This window comes from Bufo gargarizans, chromosome 5 (assembly GCF_014858855.1).
Source record: "Bufo gargarizans isolate SCDJY-AF-19 chromosome 5, ASM1485885v1, whole genome shotgun sequence".
Taxonomy (NCBI): domain Eukaryota; kingdom Metazoa; phylum Chordata; class Amphibia; order Anura; family Bufonidae; genus Bufo; species Bufo gargarizans.
In genome coordinates this window covers 153,333,523-153,347,689 of record NC_058084.1, presented here as the reverse complement: position 1 = coordinate 153,347,689, position 14,167 = coordinate 153,333,523, and the positions used below count along the sequence as shown (strand labels likewise).

General features: G+C 41.8%; 1 protein-coding gene across 1 annotated transcript in view; it reads left to right on the top strand.

Annotated features, from left to right (window-relative positions):
• Positions 1-14,167, top strand: part of DOK6 (docking protein 6) — a 570,713-nt gene that overhangs the window by 78,032 nt on the left and 478,514 nt on the right. The window contains exon 3 of the mRNA XM_044295419.1: positions 12,287-12,401. Coding sequence (XP_044151354.1) covers positions 12,287-12,401 — 115 coding nt within the window. The remainder of the gene's footprint in view (positions 1-12,286; positions 12,402-14,167) is intronic.

The window sequence follows — 14,167 nt, the reverse complement described above, 5'->3', positions numbered from 1 at the left end:
CGCCCGTCACCAAGTGCATTTAACCCTCAGTAGTGTGGTTGGTCAAGCTGTGACACCAAGTGCATTTAACCAGCAATAGTCTGTTCATTTTTTGGCCATATACTACATCAGGGACAAGCTGCGCCCGTCACCAAGTGCATTTAACCAGCAATAGTGTGGTTATTTTTTGGCCATATCCCAGTCTAATTCTGTCACTAAATCCATACCGGTCACCCAGCGCCTAAATACTAGGCCTCAAATTTATATCCCGCTAAATCTGTCGTTACCGCTGTACTGTTGTGGCTGGGCAAGTTATTTAGTGTCCGTCAAAGCACATTTTTTGTTCAGGGTTGAAATACAATTCCCAATTTAGCAATTTCATAATTTAGTGGTTTCTGCTATATCAGAGCTATTTGAAATCTATCCCTAAAAGGGTATATAATATTCAAGGTGCACATAGGGTCATTCAGAATAACTTCACACACACGCTACTGTGCATTTCCAAGTCTAATTCTGTTAGTAAATCCATACCGGTCACCCAGCGCCTAAATACTAGGCCTCAAATTTATATCCCGCTAAATCTCTCGTTACCGCTGTACTGTTGTGGCTGGGAAAGTTTTTTAGTGTCCGTCAAAGCACATTTTTTGTTCTGGGTTGAAATACAATTCCCAATTTAGCAATTTCATAATTTAGTGGTTTCTGCTATATCAGAGCTATTTGAAATCTATCCCTAAAAGGGTATATAATATTCAAGGTGCACATAGGGTCATTCAGAATAACTTCACACACACGCTACTGTGCATTTCCAAGTCTAATTCTGTCACTAAATCGATACCAGTCACCCAGCGCCTAAATACTAGGCCTCAAATTTATATCCCGCTAAATCTCTCGTTACCGCTGTACTGTTGTGGCTGGGAAAGTTATTTAGTGTCCGTCAAAGCACATTTTTTGTTCTGGGTTGAAATACAATTCCCAATTTAGCAATTTCATAATTTAGTGGTTTCTGCTATATCAGAGCTATTTGAAATCTATCCCTAAAAGGGTATATAATATTCAAGGTGCACATAGGGTCATTCAGAATAACTTCACACACACGCTACTGTGCATTTCCAAGTCTAATTCTGTTAGTAAATCCATACCGGTCACCCAGCGCCTAAATACTAGGCCTCAAATTTATATCCCGCTGAATTTGAATACAATACATTGGGCCAAATAATATTTTTGTTGTTGTGGTGAACCATAACAATGAGGAAAACATCTAGTAAGGGACGCGGACGTGGACATGGTCGTGGTGGTGTTAGTGGACCCTCTGGTGCTGGGAGAGGACGTGGCCGTTCTGCCACATCCACACGTCCTAGTGTACCAACTACCTCAGGTCCCAGTAGCCGCCAGAATTTACAGCGATATATGGTGGGGCCCAATGCCGTTCTAAGGATGGTAAGGCCTGAGCAGGTACAGGCATTAGTCAATTGGGTGGCCGACAGTGGATCCAGCACGTTCACATTATCTCCCACCCAGTCTTCTGCAGAAAGCGCACAGATGGCGCCTGAAAACCAACCCCATCAGTCTGTCACATCACCCCCATGCATACCAGGGAAACTGTCTCAGCCTCAAGTTATGCAGCAGTCTCTTATGCTGTTTGAAGACTCCGCTGGCAGGGTTTCCCAAGGGCATCCACCTAGCCCTTCCCCAGCGGTGGAAGACATAGACTGCACTGACGCACAACCACTTATGTTTCCTGATGATGAGGACATGGGAATACCACCTCAGCATGTCTCTGATGATGACGAAACACAGGTGCCAACTGCTGCGTCTTTCTGCAGTGTGCAGACTGAACAGGAGGTCAGGGATCAAGACTGGGTGGAAGACGATGCAGGGGACGATGAGGTCCTAGACCCCACATGGAATGAAGGTCGTGCCACTGACTTTCACAGTTCGGAGGAAGAGGCAGTGGTGAGACAGAGCCAACAGCGTAGCAAAAGAGGGAGCAGTGGGCAAAAGCAGAACACCCGCCGCCAAGAGACTCCGCCTGCTACTGACCGCCGCCATCTGGGACCGAGCACCCCAAAGGCAGCTTCAAGGAGTTCCCTGGCATGGCACTTCTTCAAACAATGTGCTGACGACAAGACCCGAGTGGTTTGCACGCTGTGCCATCAGAGCCTGAAGCGAGGCATTAACGTTCTGAACCTGAGCACAACCTGCATGACCAGGCATCTGCATGCAAAGCATGAACTGCAGTGGAGTAAACACCTTAAAACCAAGGAAGTCACTCAGGCTCCCCCTGCTACCTCTTCTGCTGCTGCCGCCTCGGCCTCTTCCTCTGCCTCTGGAGGAACGTTGGCACCTGCCGCCCAGCAAACAGGGGATGTACCACCAACACCACCACCACCTCCGTCACCAAGCGTCTCAACCATGTCACACGGCAGCGTTCAGCTCTCCATCTCACAAACATTTGAGAGAAAGCGTAAATTCCCACCTAGCCACCCTCGATCCCTGGCCCTGAATGCCAGCATTTCTAAACTACTGGCCTATGAAATGCTGTCATTTAGGCTGGTGGACACAGACAGCTTCAAACAGCTCATGTCGCTTGCTGTAAATATATGCCAATGGACTGTTGCAGTGGTGGCTGACGTGAAGCCTCATTCTCTGCTATGACATGCAGACTAATTCTCTGCTGACGTGAAGCCAGATTGTCTGTTACGGGACCTCTCTCCTCTGCCTGGGTGCTGGGCCTAAATATATGCCAATGGACTGTTGCAGTGGTGGCTGACGTGAAGCCTCATTCTCTGCTATGACATGCAGACTGATTCTCTGCTGACATGAAGCCAGAGTCTCTGTTACGGGACCTCTCTCCTCTGCCTGGGTGCTGGGCCTAAATATATGCCAATGGACTGTTGCAGTGGTGGCTGACGTGAAGCCTCATTCTCTGCTATGACATGCAGACTAATTCTCTGCTGACATGAAGCCAGATTGTCTGTTATGGGACCTCTCTCCTCTGCCTGGGTGCTGGGCCTAAATTTATGAAAATGGACTGTTGCAGTGGTGGGTGACATGAAGCCTGATTCTCTGCTATGACATGAAGACTGATTCTCTGCTGACATGAAGCCAGTTTGTCTGTTACGGGACCTCTCTCCTCTGCCTGGGTGCTGGGCCTAAATTTATGAAAATGGACTCTTACAGTGCTGGGTGACGTGAAGCCTCATTCTCTGCTATGACATGCAGACTGATTCTCTGCTGACATGAAGCCAGAGTCTCTGTTACGGGACCTCTCTCCTCTGCCTGTGTGCTGGGCCTAAATATATGCCAATGGACTGTTGCAGTGGTGGCTGACGTGAAGCCTCATTCTCTGCTATGACATGCAGACTAATTCTCTGCTGACATGAAGCCAGATTGTCTGTTACGGGACCTCTCTCCTCTGCCTGGGTGCTGGGCCTAAATATATGCCAATGGACTGTTGCAGTGGTGGGTGACGTGAAGCCTGATTCTCTGCTATGACATGAAGACTGATTCTCTGCTGACATGAAGCCAGATTGTCTGTTACGGGACCTCTCTCCTCTGCCTGGGTGCTGGGCCTAAATTTATGAAAATGGACTCTTACAGTGGTGGGTGACGTGAAGCCTGATTCTCTGCAATGATATGAAGACTGATTCTCTGCTGACATGAAGCCAGATTGTCTGTTAAGGGACCTCTCTCCTCTGCCTGGGTGCTGGGCCTAAATTTATGAAAATGGACTCTTACAGTGCTGGGTGACGTGAAGCCTGATTTTCTGCTATGACATGCAGACTGATTCTCTGCTGACATGAAGCCAGATCCTCTGTTACGGGACCTCTCTCCTCTGCCTGTGTGCTGGGCCTAAATATATGCCAATGGACTGTTGCAGTGGTGGCTGACGTGAAGCCTCATTCTCTGCTATGACATGCAGACTAATTCTCTGCTGACATGAAGCCAGATTGTCTGTTACGGGACCTCTCTCCTCTGCCTGTGTGCTGGGCCTAAATATATGCCAATGGACTGTTGCAGTGGTGGCTGACGTGAAGCCTCATTCTCTGCTATGATGCAGACTAATTCTCTGCTGACATGAATCCAGATTGTCTGTTACGGGACCTCTCTCCTCTGCCTGGGTGCCGGAGCCTAAATATCTGAGAATGGACTGTTCCAGTGGTGGGTGACGGGAAGCCAGATTCTCTGCTATGGGACCTCTCTCCAATTGATTTTGGTTAATTTTTATTTATTACATTTTTATTTTTATTCATTTCCCTATCCACATTTGTTTGCAGGGGATTTACCTACATGTTGCTGCCTTTTGCAGCCCTCTAGCCCTTTCCTGGGCTGTTTTACAGCCGTTTTAGTGCCGAAAAGTTCGGGTCCCCATTGACTTCAATGGGGTTCGGGTTCGGGACGAAGTTCGGATCGGGTTCGGATCCCGAACCCGAACATTTCCGGGAAGTTCGGCCGAACTTCTCGAACCCGAACATCCAGGTGTTCGCTCAACTCTATTAAGGACGTATTGTCTGAAATGCGTAAACGTGCACTGCATATGAAGTGACTGTATCTGCTGTTGAATATTATGAATTAAAGGAGAAGTTTTTAAGAGGACAAAAATTGCTTTCTGGAGCCGTTTTTCTACTATTTTCTACTTGGCTTGGTTTTTCTAATCGCCAAACACCGAAACCGAATCCGAACTTTTACGTAAATGTTCGGGTTCGGGTGACGAAAACCCTAGAGTTCGGTACAGACCCGAACGTTACAGTTCGGGTTCGCTCAACTCTATTTCCTGGGAATGGTGGGATACTATGAAGGTTTTGGCCCCACTTTGCTACAGTCGCCGTGCCATTGACAGGCCTTTTAAAGGGACGCAAATCAGTCCAGTGGAATGAGCAGGCGGTAAAGGATTTCTCTGGTCTGAATTCGGCCCTGTGTGGGTCCCCGTTGTTGGTAACGCCCGACTTCAAGAGGGAGTTTGTGGTACAGACCGATGCCTCTGATGTAGGCCTCGGAGCTGTACTCTCTCAAGATATCAATGGGGGGGAACATCCCGTTGTTTTCCTAAACCGCAAACTTACCCCAGCCAAGACTAGGTACAGTATAGTGGAGAGAGAGTGCCTGGCCATCAAGTGGGCACTCGAGTCGCTCCGCTATTATCTGTTGGGGAGAAAGTTCTTTCTGGTAACTGACCACTCCACTCTCAAGTGGATGAGCCAAGCCAAAGAGAGGTATGCTCGGGTCACCAGGTGGTTTTTGTCTCTACAGAATTTCAAGTTTTCTGTGGAACATAGGGCAGGCAGGTTACAGGGAAATGCAGATGCCCTGTCCTGGGTACACTGTCTGGCGGGTGTTCACCCCCTCAGGGTTGAACAAAGGGGGGAGGTATATAGGAAAGTGCAAGGGGCCGTCATTGACGGAAGAGTTGTGTCACCGAGATGTGTCACCGAGGTTCCTGGCCTAGGTGAGGTAAGAGACAGTAATTTTAAGTGTCAACGGCAGCTAATGCTGACTGACACTATTGGTTTTTAGTGTGGCTGTAAAGCCAATCCTGGCCGGCTCTTACTGGAAGCAGCCAAAGTGCAGGGTGGGTGGCTGTTCCCCACATTCCAGGCTGGGTTTTGGTTAGGGATATAAAACTCAGCCAGCAGTCTCAGCTGGGGATTATCCTCCATTTTACAGTGCATCTGTGGAGTCTTTGTGGTTTGAGATCTGCATGATGTGTGCCATACTAAAGGGCTGAGAACCGCATTGCTGGGAACAGGCCCTAAAGCCTGTTGGGGATTGCTACTGCCAAAACCGCTGACAAGGTGAATGCTTCTTGTTCTGTGGACTTGCCATGGTGTGAATGAACACCAAGATGCCAAACTGTCATTTTTGTTTATGTGTGAATAAACACTGCAAGTCAAAAACTTTGTTTTTGCCTCTGTACTGCATCAGCTAATCTGCATACCAGAGCTAATCCCCACATACTGAAATACGCCCCTATATGCTTTTACCAGAAATATCTGCAGAAGTGAAATGCTTATATATTTTTCTTGTAGTACTGATATAAGATTCTAAGATATAAGCCACTAAAGGCTTTTCAACATAGCACTTGCAGCCCAATAACAAATAACTGGAATGACAGAGCTGTCTAATGGCTATTTGGATCCTCAAATAATCTTTCCCTGCCACTTGTAAATTACTTTCCTATCAATGTCCCTAGTGCCTTCTGACGTCTCTCCCTGCACTAAGATGCTCTGAAATGATTCCTCCTATCCTTTCCCTGCACTTATAAATAGTTTTTCAGTCTTTTTTTTTCCACAATGAGGTTTTTCCAATTGCTGTCCCTAGCACGTTCACACGTCTGTCCCTGCACTCTGAACACTGGAAAATGGCAGAATTAAAAAAGGCTGCAATATTTATAGGGCTGTGACATCACAGGGCTTGCTGGCTGCTGATTTTGCTGCATGCAGGCATGTCAATTTGGGTGATCCCGCCTTCCCAGAGTTCCTTGCCCCATGTCCACAGTCCTCCCACGTGTAACCGCCATTTTAGGAGAATTGCGATTCGTTACCACGAAGCGCAAGGAAGTTCTAATTCATTGCAAATCAAATTTTTCCTGAAATTCGGATTGAATTCCACTTCGTCAGCTTCGATTCGCTCATCTCTAATAGCTATATTACAATTCAATGCTGCCATGTGCTTGACTGAATTATAATGTGTCTAGAAGCCTAATAGAGGCACCGGAGAGACGGATCCGGTATTTCAATGCATTTGTCAGACGCATACGGATCCGTCTGACAAATGCCATCAGTTTGCATCCAGATTGCCGCAAGTGTGAAAGTACCCTAAGACAAAATTTTATTTTAAAGTTTAAAGGTCTAAAATATAAGTTAAGTGACACTGCAGACATTTTGTGACATTTCCTATTATAGAAAGTTTCAAGGGCTACCAAGTAAAGAAAATAATTTACGATGTTAACATTTTGGTATTTTCTTGCACCTATATAGCACATATCCTACTATAACGCTTACGTAATGTGAAAAGCTGAATTTCTTTTAAAAAATTGACTGAAAATGAATCTCTTTACAGATTCTTTAAATCTAAACTTGACTGCAAATTTAAAGCCCCTTGAGATTCATTTTATAAACTTAATGAAATATATCATAGTAGTGGAAAAGACCATATGCTTACTGCATTAAATTCAAATGCTCATATAAAGATAAAAATCGACACATTCCATATGCAGCACATTGTAATCATTCCCATTAGTCTCTGTCTCCAGTGGGACTCACACATTCTAATTTCTCCAGCTCATAAAAATGAGGGCCAATTTCTAGGAAGTTAATTAAGTTATCAGTATATGTATAGAATATACAGTATGAGAAATCCAGAGTATCTAAAAGAAACCTCTGATTAAATTGTAAGAACCCAATACTACAAAGCGACATTGCCAACAAATGAACTGTTATATAATGACAATAATAAGAAATCTTAGTAAATATTAATTAATGAGAAAAAAACGTAAACTCTTAACACTACATCGGAATGTATTTATTAGAAACACTATTTTTACATAGCACGTACATGCATGGGTATTAGGTAGAGATCCACATACAGTGGGATCAACACAGACAATGCTAATGTTATATTACAAAAGGACATGTCCTGTTATGTGTGTCACAAGATGATTGTTTTTCAATATAACATGATATTGTGTCACAAGATCTCTGTCTTAACCAAGCAGTGTTTGTGATTTAAATTGCAAGCTGTCAATGGTTTTGCTAGCATGTTGCAATATTGTATTGAATTAGTTTCACAATTTTTTATTTTTTTTTAAAGCAAACACTAGATGGGTAAAAAAACAAGAATAGCACACACACTTTAGTCTTGGGTAAAAAAAAGCAAGAATACTACACATACTTTAGTCTAGGAGAAAAGGACTAGGCGGACCAGGCTTACCTTTCATAAAAAAATATTACTTAGCTACCAGTCTTTCGTTACTTAAAGAGGAGCTTTCATTACTCCTGATCTGCCTATTTTAATAGCTACATGCATTCCACACGTACTAACAATTCTGGAGCATCTATTCTTATGGCTCTATGTTGTGCCATTCCTTTATTATTTGCACTAGAAGTTTTAAATGAATTGCTATTAGCCTTCAGTAAGGGTACAGAGGGGAGGTAACAACTTGGAGGGGTGTACCTGCACAGTATAAAAATGGCATCATTGATTGGATAGAGTCAGTCTGTGCAGGTACACCCCCCAACTGGTTACCACCCCTCTGTACCCTTACTGAAGGCTAATAGCAATTCATTCATAACTTCTAGTGCAAATAATAAAGGAACGGCACTAAACATAAAGTTAAAAATCAACTTCTGTCAACTGCAGAGATGGGAGGGACGGTGACTTTCTCCATGCAGCTCACACTCAAACAGCACAGTGATGATGTCTTAGAGTGAACTGTTCAAAAGGACATGCCCCTGATCTTGTTAGGCCAAGCCCACTCCCACTCCTCAGTTGACAGGGATTGAAAAAATGAAGTAAAAAATCAACTTCTGTCAGCTGCAGAGGTGGGAGGGATGGTGACTTTCTCCCTGCAGTTCACACTCATACAGCACTGTGCTGCTGTCTTAGAGTGAGCTGTTCAAAAGGACATGCCCCTGATCCAGTTAGGCCACGCACCCTTTCACTCCTCAGCCGATAGGTATTGAAAAAAAAATTAAGTTAAAAATCAACTTCTAGGTCCCACTAAGCCATGCCTTGATCAGGTTAGACCACGCCCCCTTCAACTCCTCAGCCGACAGGAATTGAAAAAATGATGATAAAAATCGACTTCTGTCAGCTGCAGAGGTGGGAGGGACGGTGACTTTCTCCCTGCAGCTCACACTCAGACTGCACACTCAGACCCCCTTAACAAACATTTAATAATATTAATTATACCCGAACGAAGCCGAATCCTTCAGCTAGTCCTTAGTAAATCCACACCTCCCCTTGAGGTTTTGGAAAATGCTATAGATAAATTAGATTTCTCCCTTTGGAAATCATGGGGGTTCACTTCAATCAAACATTTATTCCAAGACCTTGTTGACCCTCAGTTCAGATATAAAACTCCTCACTGAGGATTTTGCAAATATTTCAGGATCCAATCCAACATTACCTTTCTAATCAACAGAGTTTCACCCCTAATGTGAATCAGTATACAAGGTTGTCTAAAAGTATGGAGACACCTGAATAAATGCAAAACAGTGGTTGGGAATGCCATCCTTTGTGTGCCATGTTGCTAAAGGAAAAGGGGGAAATCTGTGAGGGGCGATGTCCAACACGTTGAAAGCATTTAGAGCCAAGTTGAATGGGAAGGGGTGACATAAGCATCTGAGAATTTGATAAGAAATCCAAATCTGTGCTTAAATGTGATGTACTTATACTCCTGCTAAAGTAATTACCACTTTTTCTGTGAGATGAAACACAACAATGATCCACTACAGAATAGACTCAATGTGCTCCTCATTATTTCGAATCATCAAGGCATTCCTCTTCTCCAGGTCACAATGCACCTGAGAGCAACACCTCAGCAGAAATGCTGGCACAGGCGTCAAGGATCTGCTGTTGTATTTGAGCCACACTGTGGATTTTCCTTGTATAAATCTAGGACCTGCCATTACCTCACAGGTAGAAGCCCAAGGGACCATCCTGTATTATTCAGCTATTTCAAATGCCATCCAATCATGTTAAAATATTGAGACCTACAGTATATATGTTACTTTGGAAACAAAGCTCAGTTCATCAAAAGCCCACCAATTGTAACCTAGGAGAAAGAACTTGGAAAATTCTATTTTGCATTTAAGTGCCACAACACCAACAAATTTATAGCAACTACTTAAATGTAAGTGATTTTGAAGCAGCCTTCAAAAACTTGCTAAAACAATGCTGTACTCCCGTTTAGTTATATGTTATGTAAAGAGGGACCTCTGAAATATGTTGGAGAAATTGTGGACAGAAGGGCACATTGTTCCATGTACTATAGTCGTGTCCCAAACTACAAAAAAATATGATCAGAAAATCTTTTTCTTCACTTCAGAGACAATACACTTTGGTATAATAGCTTCTATGAAGTTAGCTTTATTGTTTCTAAACAATAAAGTCTAATTCTCATAATTGCTAAGTTGGTTATCAATAGGCATTGGAAAAAAGAGGATCCCCAGAATTAGGTGAGGTGATCACTTTCATCAATTTCACTTACAGATACAAAAAGATGATATCACGTACAATATTTGGCAGGAAGAAAGTAGATTCTATATGGACATCATGGGTTGAGCACCCTCACAATGTCTCTTAAATTTTCTTCACCAACTGCCAATTCACAAAGAACTAAATACAGGAACATTAGGTTGTTTTGTTTTTTTCTGTTCACCTAGATACTTGGTAAAAGGCAGTACTTTATTTTTATATGTCAGTGTATTGATAATAGAATTACTTTCATGATTATATTGTGATTGTTCAAACTGTGCAATGTGAATTATGCCAATTGGCTAACACTGACTAAAATGCTTTAACTTACTTTTACAATTTTCTCGTTGCATGTATACTTAAAGAGGACCTTTCATGTTTTTTTTTTTTTGTTTAGATAAATACCTTTACTTGCCTTAACTACCTTTGCTTACCTTTTTTGCTGCATGTATACTAGTGTTAAGCGCGAATATTCGAATCGCAAATTTTAATCGGGAATATCGCCACTTTGAGAATTTGCGAATATTTAGAATATAGTGCTATATATTCGTATTTGCGAATAGTGTTAAATATTCTAATTATAAATTTATCGTGAATATATTACATTGCCGATTTTTGCAATCAAGTAAGCAATGACTGGAGATCACAAATTCTCGAATTTGCAAATTTACGGCGAATATTCAGCAAAAAATGAACGAAATATCGCAAATTCGAATATTGCCTATGCTGCTCATCACTAATGTATACTTAAAAAGGACCTTTCATGTTTTGTTTTTTTTTTAGTTTAGATAAATACCTTTACCCAGCCTGTTTTTTTCAAATATCGCTCCTATGTCCCGCTGTGCCCCCCTGCAGTTTTCCAGCTCAGTATGTTAATACTGAGCATCAGTACAGGCAGGAGGAGACACCAGGGTTTCTCAATGGGCATCTCCTTCTCCCTGGCTGTGACGTGATCCAATCACAGCAGAAAGCTCACAGCCAGGGACAAAAAAAGTTCACCTTCTCCCTGGCTGTGATGCTGTCCGCTGTGATTGGATCGCGGTACAGCCAGGGAGAAGGATATACCCATTGAGAAACCCTGGTGTCTCCTCCTCCCTGTACCAATGCTCAGTATTAACATACTGAGCGCGAAGACTGCAGGGGTGCACAGTGCAGCGTAGTAGCAATATTTAAAAAAAACAGACAGGGTGGCAGCATCACAAAAAAAATTAAATGAAAGGTCCTCTTTAAATATTATTAAAAAATATATTGAAATTAATTTGTTTCATAAATTAAAGTCCTTAATAGAGATGAGCGTATTTCACAACATTTTTTTAGTCCGATTTGGTCAATTCATTTACCAGATTCTATTTGGTCCCAAAAATTTGGTCTGAATCAAAAAGGTGTGTATTTCAATCTGGGAACTTCTAGGACTATATCCAACTACTTTCAAGCTCTTTAACTCCAAGGCTGCATTAGTAATATCAAAGTGAGAGAGACATAAATGGCTAAGGGTAAATGCATGATAGCCGGTGGTAACAGACAGCCTGTTTAAAACCACACTGCGCTGTGGGATCTTTTTATGCTTTCGAAAGTTAAAAGCTGGTCCAAAATGACCCCTTATTAGTGACAGATGCCTTCTTCTCTGTCATCTGACTGCAAAATTGTGGCTGCCATTTTGAATGATGTGCACAGGATGAATTGCAAAAGTCTTGGATTTGTAGAAAATTTTATCTCTTTGGAAATTCATAAGAAATTTCCTGAATTTGTGAAAAATTTATGCATATTAAATCATAAAATTATACTTGAATAAAGGTAGGAGTATAACTAAACAAAACAGAACATTTAGCAATTTGTGTACATAACATGAATAAAATTAGACAACCCTATCAATATTTTTTTTTAGATGTTCAGGAACTATATACGTTTATTGTTACTTTTAATAATCTTTCTGCTGAAAGCAAAAGTGTAATTAGAAAGGAAATAGTAAAAATTGGCCAGAATATCACTATGTAATAATGTAACAAACAAAAGTATTAAGTTATATTATTTCAATATTATATTTTTCAAAAGCCATTGGAACAAAAGAGTTTATACTCTACAGAAAACAAACATGTCTTTTTTGTTCAAGGTAACAGAACTGCACAATATCAAAACTATAACACGACTGCCTCGAGAGACCAAGAAACATGCCGTAGCAATTATCTTTCATGATGAGACTTCAAAGACATTTGCCTGTGAGTCAGGTAAGCAATTACTACTATATTTGCTATAAAAGGAACCTCAGCTTGTTTCAAAGTAAACAATACATTATTTTATTTACAACGTGGCACCATGCTTTAGACTTTTTTTTTTTATAATAGTAATATATCATCCATTATGAGAAGAGATGAGCTATTTTTTTCAAAATTCGATTTGGTCGGCTTCCCGATTTTTCCAAAACAAAAACAGCTATTTCCTGGCTGCAGAGAGCCTGTATAGTGGTGTAGAACACTGTGCCTTGCAGTAACACGCATAGTGAGTCTGCTGTGGTAGTGAAATAATACTGTCAGTATGACACACAGATGACAGGCGTCGCTCTTAGAATCACTGCACACTTCACTTCTTTGGGCAGTTACGTGGCCAAAACTTACCAAATAACTCAAGTGTGAACTCAAACTTACAGGTCGATGTAAGCGTCAGGTATAAAGAACCGTGCTGAGGCCCAAGATCCTATTATAGCGTGAAAGAGCGTACTTCTTTAAAACCGTCATCAGCTGATTCCACATAGATGTCTACAGAACCTGTTCAACTAACTCCTTAAGGACTCATGACGTACATGTACATAATTTCTTTGCGGGACTTAAAGACCTGTGACGTATATGTACTTCGGATCGAATTCCACTTTGTCAGCTTCTATTCACTCATCTCTAAATATGAGTGTTAATGTATGAATTACAGTCTGTTTGCTGAAGCTATTTATTTGTTTTAATTGTATTAAAATATCACAGGGCAAAATAAATGTTGCAAGTCACTTGATTTCTCCCATTAAATGGGTTTTCTGGTACAGTAATTATTATTTTTCTATCAAGTGACTATAGCATATCCCCTGAAACAGAAGATTCATACTTACCTGCTACACGTCTCTCCGGTCCTCTGTGCTGCCCCCTCTGATTCCATCTTCTGTTACCCATGTTGTTTACATCTGGCTGGCCTTGAGCATGGTCACATTCACTGCTCCAGCCATTTACTGGTTTTAGTGGTGATGTGGCCACAAGCAGCATGTCACCGCTGAAGCCAGTCATTGGCTGGAGTGGTGACTACCATCACCCCCATGACCAACCAGACATAAACAGCGCAGGGAACCAAAAAATTCAGCCAGAGGAAGCAAGACAGAGGACCAGATCTGCATAGAGCGGGTAGGTATGAATCTTCTGTTTCAGGGGACAGGCTGAGGCCACTTGATAAAAATATAATTATTATGAGAGACCCCATTTAAGTGATAAGATGTTGTCACACTGAAATGCTGTAGAACTAAAGGAGCTCTTCATATGGTGTCATCAATAAAAAGGAGATAATCTAAATGTGAAAAATAATATACTCACTGGTGTGCACCACTATTAAAAAGGAAAACTATAAAAGAATCTAAATGAGATTCAGTATATTATTCATTTGTTTAGTTTGTATTAGTATAGTGTTAGCTATGGTCTTTGTAAATGACTATTAGTGTTGGGCTCGAATATTCGAATAGTGAATATTATTTTGCAAATATCATCACTTCGAGAATTTGCAAATATTTATAATATAGTGATATATATTTGCAATTTCGAAAAAAAAAAAAAAATTCATCAGTAACCTCCCTTCTTGCTTGTGGGCCAATGAGAAGGCTGCAATGTCTTTGTCTGAGCTTTGCAACATCCATAGCAACCAATAGAATAGTTTCCTACCCCTTACTATATAAGAACCTCCCCAGCAGCCCTTGTATGCAGAATTTTTCAGATCTGAGAGAGACAGCAGTTTTATTGCTTTGCTC